At 42.2% G+C, this 23,955-nt stretch overlaps 1 protein-coding gene across 1 annotated transcript in view; it reads right to left on the bottom strand.

Moving 5' to 3' along the window:
• Positions 1–12,451: 12,451 nt before the first annotated feature.
• COG3 (component of oligomeric golgi complex 3) overlaps positions 12,452–23,955 on the bottom strand; it is a 33,266-nt gene continuing 21,762 nt past the window's right edge. The window contains exons 17-23 of the mRNA XM_061457344.1: positions 22,074–22,194; positions 19,779–19,867; positions 19,545–19,679; positions 18,296–18,371; positions 16,556–16,683; positions 15,576–15,674; positions 12,452–14,597 (exon numbers count right to left, since the gene is read on the bottom strand). Of these exons, the coding sequence (XP_061313328.1) occupies positions 14,568–14,597; positions 15,576–15,674; positions 16,556–16,683; positions 18,296–18,371; positions 19,545–19,679; positions 19,779–19,867; positions 22,074–22,194 (678 nt within the window). The 3' untranslated portion in view covers positions 12,452–14,567. The remainder of the gene's footprint in view (positions 14,598–15,575; positions 15,675–16,555; positions 16,684–18,295; positions 18,372–19,544; positions 19,680–19,778; positions 19,868–22,073; positions 22,195–23,955) is intronic.

Raw genomic sequence — 23,955 nt, 5'->3', positions numbered from 1 at the left:
CCTATTTTTACTGTGCTTCCACTGGTCCATGAGAGGGGTGTGCTCTATTATATATGAACAGCTTTGCCAACCTCCAGCTTTCAGGCCATCTCATTTCCCTCATCTTAGCAGTGTCTCATTTGAATGGAAGAGCTAGAATTGACAGAAAATCTAAAATAAGAAACATAATTAGCAGCAAAACTTTAATTCCCCTTTCTAAGCTATTTCTAAATGTGTTAGTGCTTATTTATTGAACCTGGCTTGACATTTAGACAGCTCCTTTTAACGCTAATAGGGTTGATTACCAGGTTGAATCCTACTGCATTGAGGAAGCGGCTGTTCAGTATTCAGAGCTGCCAACCTCCCCCTGCACAGAAATAACCACCTTTCTTCACAAGAAATATGTATTATTCAGCACAAATACATTACAATAAGGCCATCGCAGGAGTGAGGAGCCTGCACCCGTGATGCTGCATGCATGAGGCATGTGGCCATGGGGTACCAAGGGTCTGCCTTTATGCGGCTAAAAGCTCCCTCCAGGGACAGTGGGACAGGGCCAATCTATGTGCTGGGAACTGGGCTGGGGTTTGGCCTGGGTCACCCCCTTTGCTGGGGTTGCAGGGTGCCCCAGCCACTGACAGGTAGGGGGAGAGGAGGAGTGGGTGAGAGAGGTAGCCACAACAGGAGAGGAAGAAAGAGAGAGAAAATAAGAGTAAGAGGAAAATGAAAAAGAAGAGGGGGATGGAGAGGGAGAGGAAGAAGGAAAGGAAGAGGAAGAGGGAGAGGAAGACACCTGATTTCCCCAGATTGCAGCCAAGATTCCTGCCCTTGCCTACTTGCAGTTCACACTCTGCCTTCAAGGCTCTCCCTCCCTGTCCTACAGAGCCAAAGATTTTTTTTTTTTCCTAATGGAAAACTAGGGGAAATAGAAGTGGGTGAGGATTTTTTTCCCATAACAGTCACCATGTGAGCGTTGCTTCAGTGTGTGTAATGGATCCCTTTGTGCTCTCTCTCCTGAAGATCAATTGACCAGCCTAATGTCTGATTGTCCTCCTGTTTCATTACTCCTTCAGGGCTGCTGCAAAATAGCACGGGTGTCAATAAGAGTAGAGTTTGTCCTTACAGTTACTTTAAATTAGGCTTTATAGGTGAAAATGGTCAGAAAATAAGCCTCACCTCCACATTGCTGAGCATGCAACGTTGACATGAGGCTGCTTTAGCAATGCAGCAGCCTCCAGAAATAGGGCAGGATCCCAAATGCAGAGACTGACAAGCTGACCCAGCTCAACAGGCTTTGCCAAAGGCTAGCCAAGTCCAAGGGGATTACCCTGATCTGGGAAGCAGAGATACCTGAGCTCAGGAATTTCCTCCAGGGTGTGATTACCTTATAATAGTCACTATCCTTCATCCTCATTTCTAGCTGGAAAGGAGGTGCAAATCAAGGCTCCCAGTTTGTGTCTGTCAGCTGGTAAACAGCCAAGACATGACTTTTAAGGCAACCTTGGAGAAGTGCACAGGGACAAAAAATGGTCTGTCATTAAGGTGGTGAGGTTCCAGCCAGAAGAGGCACTTATATATTGTGTCAGCAGAGTGTCCAAGTGTTTGTTTTTAATTTACTGGGGGAACATTTGAGTGAATGACTCAGATTTGGACCAACCATTCAAGACACTGCTGAACATTTTCCTTTTTTCATTCTCCCATTGTTCATAATTATGCATTCTCTATCAATGAACAATAAAACCCAAGATGATCCAGGCCAGGCTGGGGGAAGGCTGACTGCCATAAAACATCCTTGTTCTGAGACAAAGCCACCACCAGGGTGAAGGCAGCCAGCACTCAGGTGGGTTGCTTCTTTCCTTCAGTCACTAAGGTTTGCTTCAGGGGTCCCACCAACAGCCACAAGGGTCATGTCTTTGTCCCATGTCATATCCATGCTCCAAAACGGTTGGCCTACAGACGCTTTTGCTTTGAGAGCTAAAGGAAGAAGGGATGCACCTGCCTGCGGGTGTTGGTGAAGAGTTTTTAAGCTAAGAATTGTGCTTGGTATGTTGAGGCTGGAAAGCCACCAAGCAGCTCTGTCTCTGTGATGCAGGGGCTGTTTTAGAAATGGTGGCAGGCAGCAGCACCAAACACCTCGGGCTACATTTAAGCTGTTTTGCCTTACTGGGAGATACAGCCTGGTGTGCAATGCAGGACATAGGGATGATGTCAAAGGGTCAGCCCACAGATTGCACCTGGCACAGAATCCTGCCATGGGCAAGAGCCAGCAGATATGCAGGAAGCAGTACAAAAATAGAAGAAAGGTGTGTTTATACTTCCTAGAATACTCCCCATTCCCCAATGGTCTGTGACTCAGGAACCTCCTGAACTGTAGATATCATCTCTGCATTTAATAGTCCTGGATGGATATTTCTTCCACAGATTAGTTTACACCCTATTGAACCAACACAAACTTTAAACATCCGCTGTTCCCTGTGGCAAGGAGTGCCGCAGCTAAAAACCTCCTCTGTTTATTCTGAACTTGTCACTTGATGGATTCCTGTGATGATCACTCTCTTCCTTTGAAGAGCACTGAATAATGTGAACAGCTGTTCCGTAGTCACGCCACTCTTCCCATCACGAAACTCAGTCATATTTTTCCTTCAGTCATTTTTGCTTCCAAGATAAGAAGTCTTAATCTATTCAGTTGTTCCCTGAATGGAGGCCCTTTTATGCCTTTGATCATCTTCAATTGCCTTCTTCTGTAACTTTTCTATTTCTTCTGTATCATATTTGAGATTGGTGAATCTGGACTGCACAATAGCATTCAAGAGATGGGATTTATACAGCAACATAATGATTTCCTCTGTTTTGCTCTCTCTTCCTTTCCTAATAATGTCTAGCTTTCTGTTTGCTTTTTTGATTGCTACTCAGTGTTGAACTGACATTTGCATAAAGCTATCTATTACAACTTGAAGATTTCACTCCCAAGTGGAAATAGCCAGCTCAGAACCCATTATTTTGTACGTAAAGCTAGGATTGTCTTTCCCCATGAGCATCACTTTACATTTATCTACATCAGATTTCATCTGTGATTCCATTACCGTTTTATTTGGTGCCACAAGGGTCTTTCTGTAACTCTTCACAGGCAGTCCTTTGCCTCAACCACCCTAAATATCATCAGTAAGCTTCTCCTCTCCTTGTTCTCTGCTATTCTGAGATCATTTATTAATATTTGGAAGCATGGGACAATGTTCAGGCTAATTTAGCATCTTTTCCCTCTCAAATTTGAAGTGCCAGGTGCCAAGCAGAAGGAAGAAATGCAGCTTCCCAAGCTCTTGGGATCTCACTGAAGATCAGTTGGCGTTTCTGTGAATGGATGATGCTGTGCCTAACCAGCATGTCTACCTCTCCCCTTGCACAAACAGACTTCTGGGAGGTGTGTCTGCCCCCTCCACCAGACTGTACAGGACCAGTGGGAGATGGACAAGGTTATGGTGGCTCTTTCTCCTGCTGAAGCTGGGCCCAGACACAAAGATGTGCACAGAAGTCCTGAGACCCTGGGAGAGGAGGCAGAAGGGAAACAATGGATGGCAAAGCCTTTCTCTGTGTAAGCCTCTGCACACAAAGTTGTGAGATGTCACTTCAAATGCATAGGAGCTAATTGGCAATTCTTCCTTGCAAAAAGCCTGTCAAGCTTGCCCAGGAGTCTAAGGCTGGAGTTGGACAAGAAGCCTCTGTCCATGGGAGGAGAGCAGGAGGATGATGGGTTGGCATCTGCCCTTTACCTGGGTGAGGTGAGACTAGCTGGTCAGTTAGGGAGAGAAACCAGAAGTTACCAACGATGAGCACAATTTCAGTGGTGATTTCTTCCCGTGGAGCAGTACCTTGCAGCAGTGCCCATCGGGGATCAGTACAACAAGGGGCACTCCTTCTTGCTGGGGCAACCTTGTCTGCGGTAAGAGTTTGAAGAGTTGTCGCTGCTATTTGTAGCCAAAAGGAGTCGGACTGAGCATCACTCCAGCACCAGAGGCAAGCATGAAATGAATTCACCTAGGCAAAAATCAGAAGAGAAAGGGATCGGCTTCATTGGAGGGTTCCTCACCTCTGCCCAGTGGTGCACCTTGGAGCAGTAGGGTCGCACAGAGCATGTTTCCCTCTCCTCCCCAGAACCAGGGATTTCTTGCTGCAGCTTTAGAGCCAGGCACCGCAGGATTTGCAGCTTTCTGGTGAGGCACCTTTCAGAACAGGCACGGGGCTTCCAGAAAAATGCGCTGCAGAGGCGGTTTAATGTTCCTGCAGCTGTAAGGGGAGAAAAAGACAGTGTCTCTTTGATAATGGAGCAAAAATTTCTCCGAAGGGCAGAGGCTCTCCCCTTTAAGAGACTGAAGCTTGACTGTAAAAAAAACAGGATCTGTTTGATGAGAAAAGAAGTGATCAGTGTCAGTGACTCAGGCACAAAGCCTCTTGAGCTGCAGGAAGACTTGTGTCTCCTGGAAAAAAATGCACACTCTTTAAAACAAAAACCCCACTAGTTTCGCAGATCCACAGCACAAGCCAGAAATTCAAGAGAAGTCAGATCCACTGATACTGCAGCCATCAACCCCTCCTCTCAGTGGGTAAGGTGCTCAGCCACAAAGGCAGAAGTCTCTATTTCCATCTTGTTTAAAGCCATTCTCTCCCCCCAATCCCATCATTACATGCCCTTGTAAAAAGTCCCTCTCCATATTTCTTTTAGACTCCCTTTAGTCACTGGAAGCTGCTGTAAGGTCTCCCTGGAGCCTTCTCTTCTCCAGGTTGAACAAGCCCAACTCTCTCAGCCTGTCTTCACATGAGAGGTGCTCCAGCCCCCTGAGCATCTTTGTGGCCTCCTCTGGATTCACTCCAACAGGTCCATGTTCCTCTTGCGTGGGGTCCCCAGAGCTGGAAGCAGAACTGCTGGGGGTCTCCTGAGAGCAGACTAGAGGGGGAGAATCCCTTCCCTCGACCTGCTGGTCACGATGCTGGTGATGCAGCCCAGGATACAGCTGGTTTCTGGCTGCAAGAGCATGCTGCCAGCTCTTGTTGAGCTTCTAATCGACCAACACCCCCAAATCCTTCTCCTCAGGGCTGCTCTCAATACAATCTCTGCCCAGCCTGTATTTGTACTTGGGATTGTCCAATCAGGGAGGAGAAAAGCTAATCATGAATGTTTCCACCACAAATGCTTTGCAAACACAGGTTATTTTCTCTTTCCAAAATGCGAACATGCTCATTTCCCTTGAAGTTTCTCTATATCAGGATTGCCTTAAAAACTGAGCGTGTCTTGTTTCTCAAACGATTTCTCAAAAGTTTGGTGTTTTTTTTTAAAGGGAGCTGCTTTTTAAAAATAGTTTTAAAAAAATAAAATTTCAGGGATTTTAAAAAGGCCTAAAGCTGTTTTTTCCACTTCCTCAGTGCTTCACAGGATCTTAAAAAAAGACCAAATTAAAAAGTTGTTCCCATTTTCATATGTAAAACTATAACTTTCCATGGAGCTCTTAAGAAGGAGCCGTAAACATGCCAACAGCATTTATTTGGGAGCACAGATATTTAAATACAGCCTACGCTTCCCGACATGATATATATATAAATACTATAAAGGAGTTCCAGTGTTACATTAAATGTAGTTGGCTTGGTTGCCTTTATGACAACAGCTTAGACTTAAGCCCAATTGACTTTTTACAAGATTAATGATGCTGATGCTGCATTTCCTTTGCCCTTGAGGAGACCACCCAGACAGAAGGCTCTGCAAAATGCACCTTTTGTAGTGCCCCTGTGTCCTGGGTTTAGCAGTAGCAGTCAATTTTTTCTCCTTCTTAAGCAGCTGGTGCAGTGCTGTGTTTTGACTTTCAGCCTGGGAACAGTGCTGGTGATACCGATGTTTTAGGTTGTTGCTACGTGATGTTTACCCTGACCAAGGACTTTGTGAGGCTCATGCTCTGCCAGGGAGGAGGGGAAGCCGGGAGGAAGCAGAAACAGGACACATGACCCAGGCTAGCCAAAGAGGTATTCCATACCACAGCATGTCATGCCCAGGGTGGGGGGTAACTGGGAGTTACCTGAAAGGGCACGGGCTCTGTTTTGGGGGTTGGGCTCATTTCGGTGGGTGGTATTGTATTCTCTTCCCTTGTTATTTCCCTTATCATTATTATCATTGGTGGCAGCGGCAGTGGTTTGTGTTATACCTTAGTTACTGGACTGTTCTTATCTCAACCCATGGGAGTTGCATTCTTTCGATTCTCCTCCCCATCCCTCTGGGAGTAGGGGGAGGAGGAGGGGGGGAAGGAAAGAAAGAGAGAGGAAGGGGAGGAGTGAGTGAATGAGCTGTCTGGCTGGGTTTAAACCACAACACCCTGAAAAGCGAGTCACAACAGTGGTGGGTCTGAGGGAACAGCCCCAGCAAAACGGGACCCTACCTGTAAGCCATAAGCATGCCTGTAACGTGAAACTTCTTCCTGGCAGAAAAGGAGAACAGTCATCCCATGGGAGCAGCAGAGAGGGATGTGACAGAGGGAGCTGGAGGGTGAGGAGGACCCTGGTGCACCGAGATGCCCCATACCAGCTCCACTGCTCCTGATGGGAAGTGTGCCCTTCAAGTCTTTTGCTGCAGGAGATATAAGGAAGCATTTGATGCTGTCACACAAGAACTGATGAGTGAAGGTGGAGGAAGAGCTGGATGTCACTTCCCATTCAAACTCTTCCCAAGCCAAGCTGAGGTACAGCATCAAGGAGTAACCATTGGGATGGTAATTGGCTGAGGGAGACCAGTCCCAGGTTCTGCTGGGAAAACAGCCCCATCACTAGGCCTCTTCACTCTTGCCCCAGAGGATTTTTCTGGTGGGAGCTTACTTGTGGCACTGCACTGCTGCCCATGTGCACCAACAAGCATTGAGGCATCCTCATGTCAGTCCTATGATGGTACCACTGGCAAGGAAGATCCATCATCTGCTCCCAGCAGAACATGCTGAGCAGGCAGCAGCACTGAATGGAGCCAGAATAAAATGTTAGAGGGATGGTTCAGTGGTGCCAAGGCAATACTTGCCTGAGAACCCCTACAGAGCTCATTTTCACTGTAGAACCCTTAAAAGGCACTGAATAGCTTGATGAGGAGCAGCTAGAGTTGAGGGCTCAGCAGCCACCAGCTGCTTCGTCTCTGCAATTTTGGCAGTGGACCTGGTTTGAGCCTTTTGGGCAGGGTCTGTGTTCTGGCTCTGCAGGGGTCAGCAGCATACATGGCATGCAGCAATTGGTCCCACCAGCCTTGCAACCTGAGGGTTAACCTGAGAGACCAGAGTGGCAGTCCCGGAACACAACACACAGGTGGGGTGAAGCAGGGCACCCAGCCACACAGCAGAGACTGTGGGGGGCTGGATGGGACCCCCTGCCAGCTCACCCCCTGCAGCACACTCCTCTCTGCCCTCCCCTGCCTCTCCTCTCCCTTCCCAAACCAAACAGCACTGCAGTTCCTGCAGATGTGCAAGAAAATGACACAGTCAGAGGTTTGGTTGGCTTTTTATTTTCTATATAGAAGCCCATTATACAGCTCTCCCCTCCTGAAATACAGGGGCAGCAAATCTTCCTGCCTGGGACCCTATGTCTTTTTAGCCTCATAAAAAGCCTAAAAAATGAAAGCAGGAACAAAATTGTTGGTTTGTTGCTTTTTCATTCCCCTCCGTCCCTCACAAACAGGAGGTAATTCCCAGCTATTCCGTAGAGCAGGAGTGTGCATCTTCAGGATATAAATCAGTGCTGCATCTACAGCTGGGTCAGCCACTTCCCACGTATGAAATGCCTCCACAGGGGAGCTGCTGTGGCCAAGCCCCTCGAGTTCCCACGACAGACAAAACCTTTGTGCACATTGACAGTTTGCTGCTGCTCCTAACGATGGTGCTAAACGGGAAGAGCAAGGTCTCCCCGCTTCCCCCCTCTCCTAGATTTTCTCCACTCTTCCCAGAGAAGCAGGGAGTAATGCTCCTTATTCCTATGAGAAAGCATTAAACCCAGCTCCCTCATAATGCTGGGAGCTAAGCTGTTAGCAAAGAAATGTTTCTGTTTCACTTGTCAGTGTGTTGCGGGATAAATTACTTGTGTGTCTGATGGAAAGAGAGCCCTTGGCAAATTATATCATCAGAGAGCAGCTAATAACGTAACATAAGAAGAGCTGAGCCTTGTACATGAACTGCAAAAACACAGAAGTGAAGGATGAGTTTTCTTCAGTTTTTTAAAAGGATTTAAGTAAGAAAACAAACAAAAAAAACCGCCAAGGTTATGTGGAAAGTACAGATTGTGATGTTTTGGTGATGCTCTGGGGCTGGTTACTACTGTGGGGAGAGGAAAGCCTGGGGCAGACTATCCTTGTCTCCTGTGTCCAGGCAGGTATTCCCATGGAACTACTCCCACACTCCTACCTGGCTCCCATCACCTTACTTTTGCTTCTGCAGCACTGCCATTCTCCTGATCCTATAAGATGCCATTATCCTGAGGGACAGACATTTTTTCCTCCTGTTCCCAGGACTCCCTAACCCCAGTCTCCAAAGCTTCCCTTCAGAAAACCAGTATCTGGAGGAATCAGTAAATCCCATCTTAGTTTTACAAATTCTCCCTGTGCTGAGAGTATTCAATGGACATCTTAAATGCTTAACTGACCGTTACAAATGATTTTAAATAGCTTTTGCAATAAAGCTTTCATCAGACTCCTGCAATCCCACCATTCGCCTACAGTCGTGCTGTCGTTTCATGCATCACGCAGCAACCATCCTGGCTCCGAGGTGATCCCTAGAAGCACTCAACCATCACAGACCTCACCGTAGGTCTCTCCTGACCCCACCGGACCACACACTTGCCATCTGCGTTAGCCATGTACTGGCTGATGCTTTGCCACTGAGCTGAGGGAAGCTGCTATGGCCTTTCCCAGCACTTGTAAATTAAGGGCAATGCTAAGTGACCGCTCTGATATGTACAAAGATAGTAGATAGCTTTGATGAGAGGAAAACAGAAATCCTGTGAGTAGGTTGTCTGTCCCACATATGGACCCGTTCAGGCTTGTCCACCTCCATTGCAGTAGCACATCAGAGCTGCAATGTTAGATTTTATCCTTTTTTCCTGCTGTTTTTTTTCTGAGCTGCAGCATGTGGTGATGCTGGGGGAGCCTGAGCAGCTCTCATAGCCCAGTGAGAATCAACTTCTTCATGCTTAGGCAGGAAAAGATTGATGTAACACACTCCGTGAATGATAAAAACTCCCTGCGTGCCATGGCTGGGGGATGCTCCAGCACCCAGAGCTGCCTGCCCAAGCTGTCATGAGATGGGGAGCACTGATTTGGATTTGTATGCCAGAAACACAGGCTGTTTTCCACCAAACACTGCATTTCTTCCTCCTTTGCAGTTTGTCGAGGCCATTTCCTGTACCCAGCACCACACACACACACAAGGACCTGTTTTTAGCATAAAGGTTGTCAGAACGAAAGAAATTACCATGACCAGGGACTTCCAGATGTTGACTCACAATAGGAAGAGGGGGACTCACACAAACATGCTTCAGAGCCCATGAGGACTTTCTCTGCCCTTTGGGGACTCACTGTTCCCCCAGGGGCCAGCCAATTTCTGTAGTGTGCTTTTACTGTAGGCCAATAACATTTTCCACAAACCTCTCCCTGACCTGATAAATGAGGTCCTAGCAGTGTCTCCTTGATGTCAAAAATAAGATGTTTGGTTCAACTGCACACAAATCTGGCATTTGGGACTGGGAAGTTGTTGGTTCTAGATCCATTCAGCTTTGTGTTTGCCAGGCCTGCCCTGGAGCCCTGGCACTGGCATCTTCTTGGACCAGGTAGAGGCCAGCCAGAAACGCTGCAAGTGGCATGACTTCAGCCACTATGCTCACAGCCCTCCTTTCCAGTCCCCCACCATGAAACCTAATGGCCACATCACCATTAAAATCATGGCTCAGGATCAAATTGACTTACTGTTCACCAGCCATAGCAATCACATCCGTTTCATCATGGGGTGCCAGCTCAAAGTGGAGAACAGCAGCAGCAGGGAAACCACCCAGTGGAGATAAGCTTGGGGCTGCTGCATGGGGCTGGTCAGAAGCTTTCAGGCAGAAAAATCACCGTTTCATTCAAAAGCAAATTTCCTGCCTGTGTGAATCTTAATGAAATTCCCTTCCAGGAAAGCATTTAGATAAGATTGAAATGCTGTCGCTGAAGGGTAAGAACAGTAAGTCTCACAAATTCATTTTGAAACACTATTTCTTTTCAAAACATTTATATTAAATGTCTATACACACACAAAGCTTCTGATTTTATCTAAACAACATTTGACTTAACCTGAAACAAGCATCTGGGGAGAGGAGTGTCAAAAAACTTTGGTGTTCGTTGGAACTCAGGTTTCCCACCTCTCACCCTTTCCTGGAGGTGGAAATGCTGTTCTGGCCACCCACTGCAACTGTCCCAGCCTAATGCTGTGCATCCCCATCCTTCACTGGATGCAGATATGACTGGTCAGCTCTGAAACACAGGTCAGACGTTACACCGGGAGCTCATGCTTGCTTTGAAGCTGTAGCCTCAGAGTGAAGGATTCAAGTTGTCTATCCTGATGCAGGCACAAACCAAATGTTGACAACCCTCATAGCAATAGTCTCCCCCTGGCTACAAACGCACTGCTAATGAAGACATCTGGGGCAGCTATTCAAAAAGGTGGCAACAACCCAAGGTCAGTATGCAGAAGCATGAAGCACTAGCACCTGCTCCTCCATCCCTAAAATTCAGACTTCTCAAGACCCACTGCTGCTCCTCATAGATTTCTGCTTTTCGCTTTGCAGGAACTCTCTTTGTATTTGAAAGACCCAGAGACAAGTCACCAACTTAGGTGGACGGAAAGCAAAGTGAAGTTCTTCAGTATAAAACGATTCAGCTCAGGAGCCTGCTGTCAAAATACAGACAGTGTTGTAATACTTTTGGCAACCCCTCTCTTAGTGATATCACTTCCTTGTGTTTCAGTATCTTCTATCTGTGGGAAATACTGAAATTAAGTTATTAAGACCTGCAGGAAGCAGTTACATCAGCATTTCAGAACTTTTCCTTCACCAAGGTGATTAACAGTCACTTTGTGATGAAAATAAAGCTCCTTATTTCAAGCTCACAATGCCTATCTTCCTGTACATCAAGTCCTTGTAGCACTAAGCTCATCTCATTTGAAGGCACTTGATGGATGGCAGTGGGGTTATACACTGAACCTGCAGTACTTTGAAGGAAATGGCTTTCTTCCTACAGCTGATGAACTGGATTTAGGGAACTACTTCTACCAAATGTGACCAATGCGAGCCTGCTTTGGCTCTCACCTAGAGATTCCTGGGCTGGTGAAGATGGATGATGAACAGCACCCAGCACAGCACAAGCTATGTTGGGGCACCACTGTTGAACAAAAAGAAGTGTGAATGTCTGGCCAGCTGCTCTGACATTTACTTCATTTATGAATGTCGTGGTTTAAAACCAGTCAGGCAGCTCGTTCACTCACTCTCCCCCTTCTTTTCCTCCCCCTACTCCCAGAGGGATGAAGAGGAGAATCGAAAAGAATGCAACTCCCACGGGTTGAGATAAGAACAGTTTAGTAACTAAGGTATAACACAAATCACTACTGCTACCACCAATGATAATAAAGGGAATAACAAGGGAAGAGAATATAACATCTCACCACCAGCCAACTGATAACTCGCTCCCCAGCCCGACCAAGCACCGACCCATACCTCCACCAACCCTGCAGAGTCCCAGCCCTTCCAGGTAACTGTTACCTCCTGGGCATGATGTGCTGTGGTATGGAATACCTCTTTGGTCAGTTTGGGTCAGGTGTCCTGTCTCTGCTTCCTCCTGGCTTCCCCTCCTCCCTGGCAGAGCATGAGGCTCACAAAGTCCTTGGCCAAACCAAAACGTCATTGTTATCAGCTCTGTTCCCAGGCTGAAAGTCAAAACACAGCACTGCACCAGCTACCAAGAAGGAGAAACATGATTGCTACTGCTGAACCCAGGACAATGAGATATATAATCCAAAAGGGACAAACCTTTTCAGGAGGCACCAAGCAGGCAATCAATGGTCACTCATTGCTGCCCTGTACCGGTCAGAGAGAAGCCAACTTCCACAAGAAAGGAGTTTTTTTCCTTCGTTCACTCAAATGACATTGTCAAAGCCAGAGGGTGAAGGGAAGCTTCACACTGACACTCCAGAGGACAACCACAAGCCTCTGGATGATGTGCTTCTACAAGAGCCAGAGGAACAGCATGTGGTAATGAGAAACTATAGGTGGAAGAGTCTGTGAGTAACCAGGTAACACGAGCAGAGCTATCAAATACTTGTGCCTTCTGCACCAGCTCTCAAGTTTTCTCTAAGTAAAAGCCAAGCCTTATGTTAAAATATGTTCTTGTATTACAGTTTCTTCCCCCTCACAAAACTGCAAGAGACCGCTTAGTCACACAAGATCATTTATCAGTAAAGAAAATACAAATTTACTTTTATTATAACCATAAAGAGGCGTTACTTTAACAATTAGCTGTACATTCAGCACTCAGGTATACATCTGTGCCAAAAATGTCAATTCTCTTACTGCTAAAAAAAGAACACTTCTCCTCAGCGATGCACTGCCTGTGCTTACAGGATGTTTATTGTCTCTGTATTACAGTTATCTTGACAGACAAGCCTCAGGATACAGAATATAGCTTTACTCTTGGACCAAAATAGGAGGCAACATTTTTATTTTAAAAAAATTAAAAACAGCAAGTTTCTAGTCAGATAATATAAAGCATCTTAAATTAATCTTTTGAAAGTATTTACACTATTTGTAAACGTAAATATCTGAAACTGTACATGTTTAAACAAATGTTCATTTAGCAAACAGGCTGTATAAACTGATTGCTCTTCTTATCTTTCAATCAGCTGTCCTAGAGCTATCTGGGTATTCTAAAAGAGAAAAAGACCCCAAGCACAAGAGTGACTACTGCAACGAGTTACCCTTCATGCCCTACCTGTACAACGTGTGTATTAAGTCAGACATAACTCTGTACAGTGACCATGTAGTCCTTCTGTAAAACTTTATAAAAAACAAATATACATATATTACAATGCACTGGACATTATTTTACAGCCTGTATTTCTACAAGTAAAAACGAAAGGACAAGTTATCTTCCTTGTTAGTTCCTTTAGTTAATTTTTAAGGAGTCATGTAAGGTTCTATCAGTACCATTTACGTACCTCACAGCACCACTGCTGCAACACTTCTCATGGTAGGTTTAAATCCTACATTAGTGTACAGCCATGTGATTTATAACAGGAACATCCCTAAATCAAAACACCACCAATGTGCATGGAAATTTCGACATATTTAAAAGTACAGAACAGGTTTTATAAGCAAGTTAAAAGTCTGCCATTTAAATCACCACATTTTTCTTTTGCAGTGCAGCACAATGAAGACTTACACACCAAGACACCCAAAAGCTGCTTGAAGTGTTTCATTCCATTAATGACCAAGTGTTCAATAATGACCAACTGATGCACACTGAAAAGCGTGCATTGTTTACTGGTTACCAAGTCCTTACCCTCTGTTCACAATGCTGATATGACAGGCCTGCACATTCAATTTCTGTCATCCCCAAACCCTCTTATTAACACTTCCTCCAGCACACAAAGGCTGTGAAAGTTCGTTTCAGTTCCCACTTTAAACTATGTGACACCACCGCTTAATCTTGGGTAAGGAAAAAGCCCACAACTCTAACCTAAGTACCTGAGAACCTCCACGTTAAGCTTTGCTGTAAAGCATCTGAAAACATGCAGCTCCCTCAGAACTAACAGAAGTTATATTGCACAGCTTTTCACTGCAAATCCCAAGGATCTAAGATTCCTTCCATGATGAAGGTCCGAGCATGAAACTTTAGGTCAGACCTCACAGCTCCCAATCAGTATAAGAAAAAGAGCACATCCAGCGTTTCAAGAAATGCTTCACATGCGGGAAATAAGTTTTCCCAACTAAGAACATGTGAATTATGCTCAAGCATATGGTGGATTACCAGGATTTTCATGGGAGTTAAAGAAAATCAGAGCATGCTTGCTTAAGTCAAATTGTCACACCAATGTGCTTATATCCAAGCTTTGCAAATACCTATTACTGCTCCCATTTGATTCTCTGCACTTTATTTCTAGTGTCTTTGAAAGTGTAACTTTTCACTGCATACGTCAGATTATTAAAGGAAAAAAAGGAAAGGCTTTTACATTTAAAAAAAATGGGATTTCAACTTTGAAAACATCCGGATAAAGCAGTAACTAAGCTTTCATAAGAGTGATCAGAAAAGGGGGTTTGGTTTTGTTTTCTCTCCCCAAAGTCTCAAGCCAATGAACAGGAAAACCTTTAACAAATCAATAAAACTGTTTTGTTTTGTTGTTTTGTTTTTTTTTTTCCCTAAAACAAGGTTAAGCAGCCTGGATAGTGTTGATGCAGACTGAACTGCACAGTGGGATCCTTCGTTTACTTCAAGCAAATGTCTTTGCATTTCCTTCACTGGCTGGCATTCAGCTGAAGATTTTTCAAGCAGCCTCACTGTTGGGCTACTTGGACATCGATAAGAGTAAGTTCACCTGAAAGACAAAAGGAAAGCCTGTATTAGACACAGCAGCTAAGTTTCAGAATTGATGCCTTATGTTTTAACCTTTAAACAGGATTCCTAGGAAGCACATAGAGACTTGGACATATCACAAGAAGACAGCTACAAAACAACTGGCCAAAACTGCCAGTCAAATGCCTGCTCAGAGGCTTTTTAAAACACAATTGTTGACCATGCTGACTAGTTATTTCAGCAGTCACAACCTAATTTGTCAAAGTTTCTAAGATGACTTTATGCCCTGTCAAGCAATTCCAAAAAATATGCACACTGGCAAGGTAGTCTACTCCATAAACCAGATTTTCTGTTTAAATACTGGCATCCTAGGATAATCACAATTCTATTCACATTCCCTGGACCACTAAGGTCGAAGCAAGATTTTTTAAAACCTACCTGGCTTCTGTCAGAGCATCCTACTACAGAGATTTCTTAACCCCAATCATCTCTGAGACTAAAGAGCTTATCATGTAGGGTTACATTCCCATAAACATCTGCATATTTTCCCAATGCAATTTACTTCAAATAAACCCTTGTAATTCTTCCTCATGCTTCCCAAATATAAAAGTTGCTGCTTTTTGTATTTGTCAAAAGCCAAGCTGCCTTCACACCCACAGGCTGTTTTAAAGCCTATTCACTAGTTTCCTATCTCTCCAAAAAGACAATGCCCAGAAATGGCAAGACTCATTGTACAACTCAATCCCCAGCAACATCAATCACCACCTTCAGTTTAAAACCTCAAAGGGATATTCATTAAAATAACCCAAACAAAACTTCCTTTTAGTTGAAAGCCTAGAGTTAAGATAAAGCCCTGTGTTTAATCATCCAGGATTAAGCGGAACAGTAAATAAAGATTCTGAACACGGAAAATACTAAAAATGATAAAATGAATGTTTGAAAAAGTCAGAGCCAGTCACATGAAAGAGCAACTGATAAAACAGGGAGTTTCAATATATACCTGTTCCATTGAAGGACAAGCTATGATCTGGAGATCTTCATTACTAAATTCTTCCCTTAACAAAGCATGGAGTTTCTGGAACATTTGCTGAATGTTATTCTTTTCAAGGAAAGAAGAAAAAACTCAATATTAAAAAACACAACACTCATCTCAAACATGAACCAGAATAAGCACAGTGTACACGGAATAGCTACTGAAGTGGATCAGGTATGGTGAAGTGGTCAAGCTTTAAGAGCTTTTCTTCTAAAGCAAGCCCCAAAACAGCTACAATGAATTCATGTTGGCTGCAAGATAAAAACTTCAGCTACGACATGCTAAGCTGGAAAACCTGAGTCCTACGACTTAACCTGGCAACTTAAAATTCAAGTTTTCTTCTTTCAATGGGTTTACAGTAATGAATCTGCATCATGCTCTCTGCCTCCAGTGCTTCCATCCATGCATAACTGACCAAGCTATACTGGTTTCGGACGGGACAGAGCTCATTTTCTTTATAGTAGTTCTTATGGTACCACATGGAAGATGCACAGAATGAAAAGAACCAGTTAGTCACATGTAACATGAGTTATGCAGGCTGCGTACAGTGGAGAGGAGGACAAAGTCTGTTTTGTTTGGTTTTTTTTAAGGTAAACATACCATTATAAAACTTGGTTTTTATCATGTGACTTTTCAACAAGCTTCTCAGATCAGGGACTCCACAGTGATTGTAATAGTTGCTCACTACTACAAGTGCATGCTATTTGTTACTGGCTGGACTGGTAGCCTAGAATAATTCTACAGATACGTGTCTGTATGTGTACCTGCATATATATACTTATATGCATACATACATTTATATAGATATGGTATATATATAGACATACAACCACACATACACAGAAATACAGGGTGAATGATCCCACAAAACGTGTTTAAAGTCTTTAACTAAATGAGGGCACATCACCTACAGGAAATCATGCTGAGGTACATCTAGCAATACTCACTTTAACCGGCTTAAACAAAATTAATTCTGTATCTTTATTGGACAAGTATAATGACATGCTTCGCAATGTTGATGGCAGCTTTGTTTTTATTGTCTTGTAAGTGGAAGAGACCACATCGTTGATTTTTGCTGAAAGCAAAAGAAAATATGCTTAATAGACTAAAATGGCATTCTGCAAGTTGAAAGCTACACTCCAGAGTATCACCTCCACTTCAATGGGGCTGATCACAACCACAGGTCTGAGTGAAAGGGAAAGACGGGGTGACTGGGATGTGCAGCATCGAGCCATCACACAACCATAACACACCAAACAGGGCTTTTGTTTTGGGACCTACTGAACACACCAGCCTCTCTTTCCCTGAAGAAAATGCATCCAACCTATTTTTTCAAGCTATCACGTCCTCCTGAGGTTCCTCAAGCCACAGCCTTCCAACACCAACAAAGTTCTGCATAGGCCCCTCCCTAGAAAACTTGCCTGGGAAATAAACAGTGCTAGCAAAGAGAACAGCATAACACAAATTCTCCTCACTGACTACAGGCCACATCTGCAAGAAGGAAGGCTGCACAGCCATCTGGATTTTTAATCAACCAGACAGGAATCTTCTCTCAGACAAGACCTTCTTTCTTTATTGCTAGGTATTTTAATGATTTTACAAGATCTCCGTTTAAAGGGCAGGGGAAAAATACATTTTGTAGCTTTAAAGTATCAAAGTTAGCATATTATGGTGGGTTTTTTCCTCAGTTTCTACTGTATCTAATCTTCTGACTACTCCTGCTTCCCAGGCAAAGAAACAGCAGAAGCCTCTTAGATATGCCTCTACACACATAATTATCTCCAAATAAACATTAAAAATACTCCTGCAAAAGCAGAAGATGTTAAGTAGAAGCTCAAGTTAGTCCTTGAGAGTGCCTGACCCATGAAGCAGCACTGAATTATGAATGAACATGGAAGGCTTTGCATTTTAAGAACATGAGGCAACAGAAGGTTCCAATGTATGAACTGGAATAAGCAGATTTCTCAGCATCACCCAGAAGCACAACTTTGTAATGTGAAGAACAAAACAACCCAGTAACACCTGAACTACTCCAAGTGTTCCTACAAAGCAATCACATTTGAATTCTTAAGAAACGGAAACAAAGCTGGATTCCATCTTTTCAGTGACAGGAAAATTAAAAGGATGTAGGTACCAAATGTACAGACAATAAAAGCTTCAATGCAGACTCTTTTTTTTTTTTTTTTCCTACAAAAGCAAAAGCTTTATCATAATGTAATCAAATAATTCCTTAAGCATATTGCATATGCAGTTGCGGAAATGCTGTTTCCATGCAAGAACAATCACAGCTTGAGAATAGTCAAGTCATTCCTCTAGTGCACCAATTAAATACATATTCTGAAGTTTGTCAGGTTTTGATTTAGAGATATCTTAAGACATTTAAAGTAGCACACAGGTAAAAATGGAAGCCAGGATTTTCAAGAAAAAAGACAGACAGTTCTCAGGTACTTAGAATTTTTCCAAATCAATCACAGTCTCACAGTCCAAATTAATCTAGCCAGCTTTTCAGATTCCTGTGGTTTAGAAGCAGGGCACACAGACTCATGACATTTGAAATACTCAGGCCCCATACAAAGCAGCTTATATTGCTCTACCAGAAATGGTGAATGGAAAAGGGTCTTTTTCTCCATTTGATGAGAAACTTTCAGGAGAAGTTTCAAAGAAGTAAATGAGAACAAAGAAAATACCTGGTTGCGCCCAAGGCTGCTGTGAAAGGCTGTACTTCGGACCTCCTTGAGTAGCTGTTGTTTTTAAAGCAGTTACCTAAAACAAGTACAATCAACAAAATTAGTTTCTTACACAACAAAGTGACCAAGTAACAATTGCACAAGTCTCTACTGCAGTATTCCCTGTTCTCTCCTGCAGTATTCCCTGTTCTCTCTGTTCTACACAGGGGAAGCAGCTTGACAGAAATGCAACCCAAAATTACAACCACGATCACTTCCTGAAAGTGAAATTCAAAAAAGGATTAAATTTACTAAGATGCTTAGGCACCTAAGGATACAAAACCTCAAATGAGATTTATACTTAAGCAGGTCAGTCAAATGCCCCATATTCCCAATGAATCATTGAATCACTTGAACAATCTGTCAATCTCACCAGTTACCCATCTATATTTTAGACATACCATTGACCCTGCACCCCAGCATGACAAACATCAGTAACTTTAGTGCTGTAATCTTCTAAATTCTCAAAAAACAGCAGCTGGGATATTTGTAATGTCCCTGCAATGCTGTAGCCCCAGTTTCTGACACGTCATGCCACTTATTTTCAGTACATATGGATCCACATCACACTTTCCATTTTCCAGAATAGATCCTGCTGCATGGTCTTCTCAAGATACCTAGAAATCCTGGGCTCTAGAGCAGGTTCTAGAAAGAATTGTAATGAGGCATCTTTCTGTTCCTACCCCTAGGGTGCCTAGTCTTTCTGACCAACTTTTATCAGGAACTTCTGCTGCAAACAGGACTTGGGGAGGAAAATCCTGCTCAGCAAGCACCACACTGGTGTAAAATATGCTGAGAATAGAACATTTAAACATACTTCACAGCCATACTCCTAAGGCCTCCCTCAAAAACCCACATGACCCAAGATTTTTGTTTTTTGAAGGCTTACAAATTCAGTCAAGGTAGTTTTTCTGCAAACAGAAAAACTGCTGCCAACTGTTTCAAATCAATGAAACATTAAAGCTTCTTTACCAAAGAGCATAAGGGATGCTTTCAAAAACAAACTATGTCATGTTCCTTTAATCCATTAATCTCAAAGGTGCCCAGAAAATTACTGTTGGAATTTATAAGGAAACATGACCTTATAATAGGAAATGCCAGCATCTACAGCTAATCAAAACTAGCAGCTTCTCCTATACCCAATTTAATACTAATTCACTTGCCCTACCAGTATTTCAGTCAGGTTAATGAACATACAACATGTTTGTACCTTCGTCATGAACTCCTCCAGCTGTTCTATAAACTGCTTGGTTTGCTGCTGAATAAACTGCTCACAAGCTGATTTCAGATGACGATCTACATCTTTCTTAGAGTCAATATAGTGTTCTCTGATTTCTGGGGTACCCTTGAACAGAAGACAACAATTCTCTCCTTTTTATCTGCCAAAGATCACCACCCGCTTAAATGACCCATTTTTTCTTAATGCAGTACGACTCCATATTACCTCCAGTAAGAACTGTATCAAGGCGTTGTTGCTGTTCAGCCTAAAAAATCTTGAAACTGCCTTAGGGTTCAGGATTTTAAACGCTGCATCTGTGAATCAGAAAGTCACTCACACTGTAAGTCAATGGGACTCACTTCCAGGAATTAAAAACTTTAATCACTCATTTATACCTAAAAAATGGCCTAGCATGATTAGGACTATCACACTGATGACTGCACTGTAGCTAGGTGTGGATGCACAAGTGCACACGCACAGAAGCACACAAAGCTTGATCCACTAGTTTTTCATTGCCCCTAATGGTAAACCTCAATCTAACAGCTGCACAGTCAAACCAGATAAATACATTACATGAACCTAACAAATGACTGATACCAGCTATAGTGTTATCAGCATGCAAACTGTGTGAGCTCTATTCCCTTTATATCTACAAGTAAAAGACTTTTACATAAGCTGTGTAGTTAAGCATTTATGAACAATATTGCAGAATTTGGCCCAGGTTGCCTGGGACAACAAAATACGGTTGCATGAAGTAACTTAGAACTGGCATTATTTTCCTTTGTGCCTAGTTATTTTAGTTAGGACTAAACAAGAAAAGACCAAGGTTGATATACACTCATGTTTTGTGGTCTCTACAGGAGTCCCAAGAAGGAAAAGTAACAATGTCTGCAATTAGCACAAGAATCTGACATTATTCCTATAGTGTTAACAGGATGCTGTCAACCTGAAATTTGATCAAATTGGAAACAAGTAAAATTATCAATACAGTTTCAGTATGGCTTATTGCTTAATGACATTCATTTATCATCCTACACATTCATCTGCCTTTGTTTTTTTATTAATTTCAAAAGCAATTTGCACACTTCTTGCTATATAAAACAATGTGAGGGAAACAAGATGAGTTAAAGAAATGCTGCCAAAGGTATTAAACAAAAAAGGAATACCAGACATGTAGGCATGTAGGTTTTGCACTGAACTAAGAATCTGCACTCCTATGCAGTTAAAGGAAATTGCAGACAAAGGTTCATTTTGCTCTCAATTATTTCCCAGAAACTTCACTGATTCCACAAAGAGCTTAAGTTCTGATCAGAAGCATATGAGCTAGTCAGTGTAAAAGTCATTTCTCTCCACTGTACACTTCACTTACATGAACCTTAGCATTACATTAGTTTTACATTAAGCAGTGTCCCTTTGTCTACAAATCCCAAATTAAATCTATGTGCAGAAAGCTTGGCTAGGACACAGTAAAACTCCTATTAGTCATGTTATTAGGCACTTATACAATTCAACCCAAATATAAAAGCCCTACTAGCCTTAAGAAATCCCTTCAGAATTAAACACAATGTACATCTTTTCAACACCACTGCCATCCCCAAAATAAAGTGGTTTTCCATTACTTACCACTACCGCCTGCAAAACACTGGCTGGCACAAAAATTTATTCAATTAAATGAAAATGGAGAACAAACTTGTGTGTCAGCCAGGACAAGACACCAAAAGGACGTATTTACCCTTCAACCTCCAGTCAACTAGAAACTACTCAACAGGTAGGAGGTTTCATTGATGTTCAAATGCAACATGTGAAATGGTTAGTGCAAGAATTGTTTGCTTCAGAGTTAAAACAGCAGCATATTAGATGGCAGGAAAGAAAAGTTATTTCTTCAGCTTTCTCTTCTGGAATAGAAGAAGAGAAATTTGACATGTTTTCAATTATTCTTCCCAATATCCTTACAAGCTTGACAAGTGCATGACAGTTCACTTTTGTATTTAAGAGGGTTTTCCTGCCTTTTACAAAGAAACCATAGCACAATTTAAAAATCATGACCATGGGCACTACTTTACTTTCCCTTCGGACAACAGACGTGGTTTCTACATAAAACTATCCAGCAATACTGTTTACTGAACTTGCAACATAAGAAATCCTTTTCCAAAACAAAAACTCACAGTAAGGTCTAAAGAATGGTAATTAAAGATATTCCTTTAAAGTGTCAGAAAAGGGGAAAGACATCTTTGTGCAACAGTACATTACTTAGGTCTTCTTAAAAAAGACTGAATAAGTTAGGTCAGCAGCAAAAAGCAGACACATTTCATACATGAATAAAGCATTTGTTAGACATATCTTGAATAACCCTCAATAGGGGAATGGTTCTATTATTTTCAGAGAAGCTAAGAACAAAGCAAGAGATTAGAACAAGCGTACAGATCATTGCAAGTGAACATAAAATAAACCCAGAACTTTTGCTGGCACATTCAGGGAGGACAATCCCATCCCATTCTGTAGCCAGCAACTGTTTAGTACCTCTAGTTTTCTTAAGGTCCAGGGAAATTTCCTTAATGGTGAAATCAGTGTGGAAAGGAGCAATTTGTTCACGAAGAATCAAAAGATGTTTTATTAAGAAAAGCTGTCCGTCAACCTGGGTCTACAGCACAAGAGAAAGAACATGCATTACAAGAGCATTATTTCAATGCCTTCACTTTTATCAGTTACTTCCTATAACAAAATTAATACTAATAATCTTACTAAGAAGCTTTTTCCATTAGCCTGTAGTGCCATTACTACACTCTGGGATCAACAAATCCCACTTGTGTCTGTTCCCAACACATTGCTCTACAGAAGCAGACTTTATTTACATTTCTTAGAAGAATTAGATTACAGATTACGTATTACTAAATGTCCACATTAAATACAGGTATCCATTATTTGAAAGCTACAAACTTATTCTTCATAATAGCCAGGAATTATTTCAAGTAATTCATATAATTTATAGTCAAAAAACATGAGGTTCTAAATTTTTTTTACTCATTACGATGATTTAAAAAAAAAAAAAAGCCAAACAGTTTCTATAATAACCTTGATTAACGGTGCTCTTGTGCAAAGGTCCTACAAGGCATTTTTCTCATGCCATTAAACACAAAGCTTAGTTAATTTCTAAACAGTACAGCAAAGATAGAAAGAATAAAACAAGGCCAAGTTCACACCACTAAGACAATGAGTTTTGCACTGCTTGGTATCTCAGCTATGTGCTTTATACTGCACGCTGCTTTTAACCTTTGAAGTTCATGGCTCATTGAGGTAAATGAGGAGGACCCAAGAATTCAAACTTGCTTTCGCAAGCTGGAAGAGAACTTCTTTTGGTATAACGGTATATAAGACAGTGACGAAGAAATCAGATTTAAATCTGCAGTTTGAACAACTAGAACTGTTTACTAAATGTAAGTGCTGGAAGGTTTCTTAAGTTTGTGGGTTTTTTAGTTTTAAATACATAATTTCACCAGACAATGTTAAATGAACATGCAGCAAGAATCAAGTGGAACAGATCTTAGTCCTAATACAACCTATCTAGGGTTCACTGCAGGATGACTTTCATCCTATGCAATACTTTAGGTCAATGCTGAGCTGATATGCAGTGCTGAAATGGATAATTACAGTAGAACTCTGAATCAATTACACATGAAATGTTTTTTTGCTCAAGCTAGAAGCAAACATGATTTGAATTTCTTTTTAAAGATAGTATGTTTAACACTTTCTAAAGGACACTCAAAAGACACACTTCAAACCAGCTCTTCATTTCTAAAAGCAACTAAAACCTTTTTCATCATTAAATATTTACGCTAATACAAATCCACCAATTTTGGATTATACTATGACTTTCTTTTTTTCCCATTAAATTCACTTCCTGGCTGTTAGGAATTTAGGAAATTACTACAGTATTTGTATTAAAGGAAATGTGACAAAAGGAAAAAAGGTTTAGTCCAGCTATTAAGGCAACACTTAAAGTTACAATGACTTGATGAAACTGCACTGAATTCTGAGCAACACACTGGACCAAATGTTTTAATAACAGACACTTCTGAGCAGACAACACTTAACAAATCTTCCCAGTGAATTTAATACTTCAAAAGACACTTGAAAATTCAAACAATGGAGGCAGAGAGAAAGAGAAAAGAGTAACAGGCAATGAAAGCATACAGGGAGCAGAGACTTCTAGCAGAAATTTTTCTTTAGGTACCACTTGATTGATCACATGAGTTAGAGCAGCCTGTAAATACAATTGCTAGAATCTGTATTCCACCTTTTCAGACAGGCTAGCATGTGAATCATTATATTTGCTTTACAATACATTAACCATAACTAAAAGCTGGCAAATCCATCAGGTCTCTGGGGGCAGAGCAATATGGTT

This window comes from Pezoporus flaviventris, unplaced genomic scaffold (genome assembly GCF_033815535.1).
Source record: "Pezoporus flaviventris isolate CSIRO_AGI_PZ_B2104156 unplaced genomic scaffold, CSIRO_AGI_Pfla_v1 ptg000025l, whole genome shotgun sequence".
In the NCBI taxonomy this organism is placed as follows: Eukaryota; Metazoa; Chordata; class Aves; order Psittaciformes; family Psittacidae; genus Pezoporus; species Pezoporus flaviventris.
This window is presented reverse-complemented; position numbering and strand designations above follow the sequence as displayed.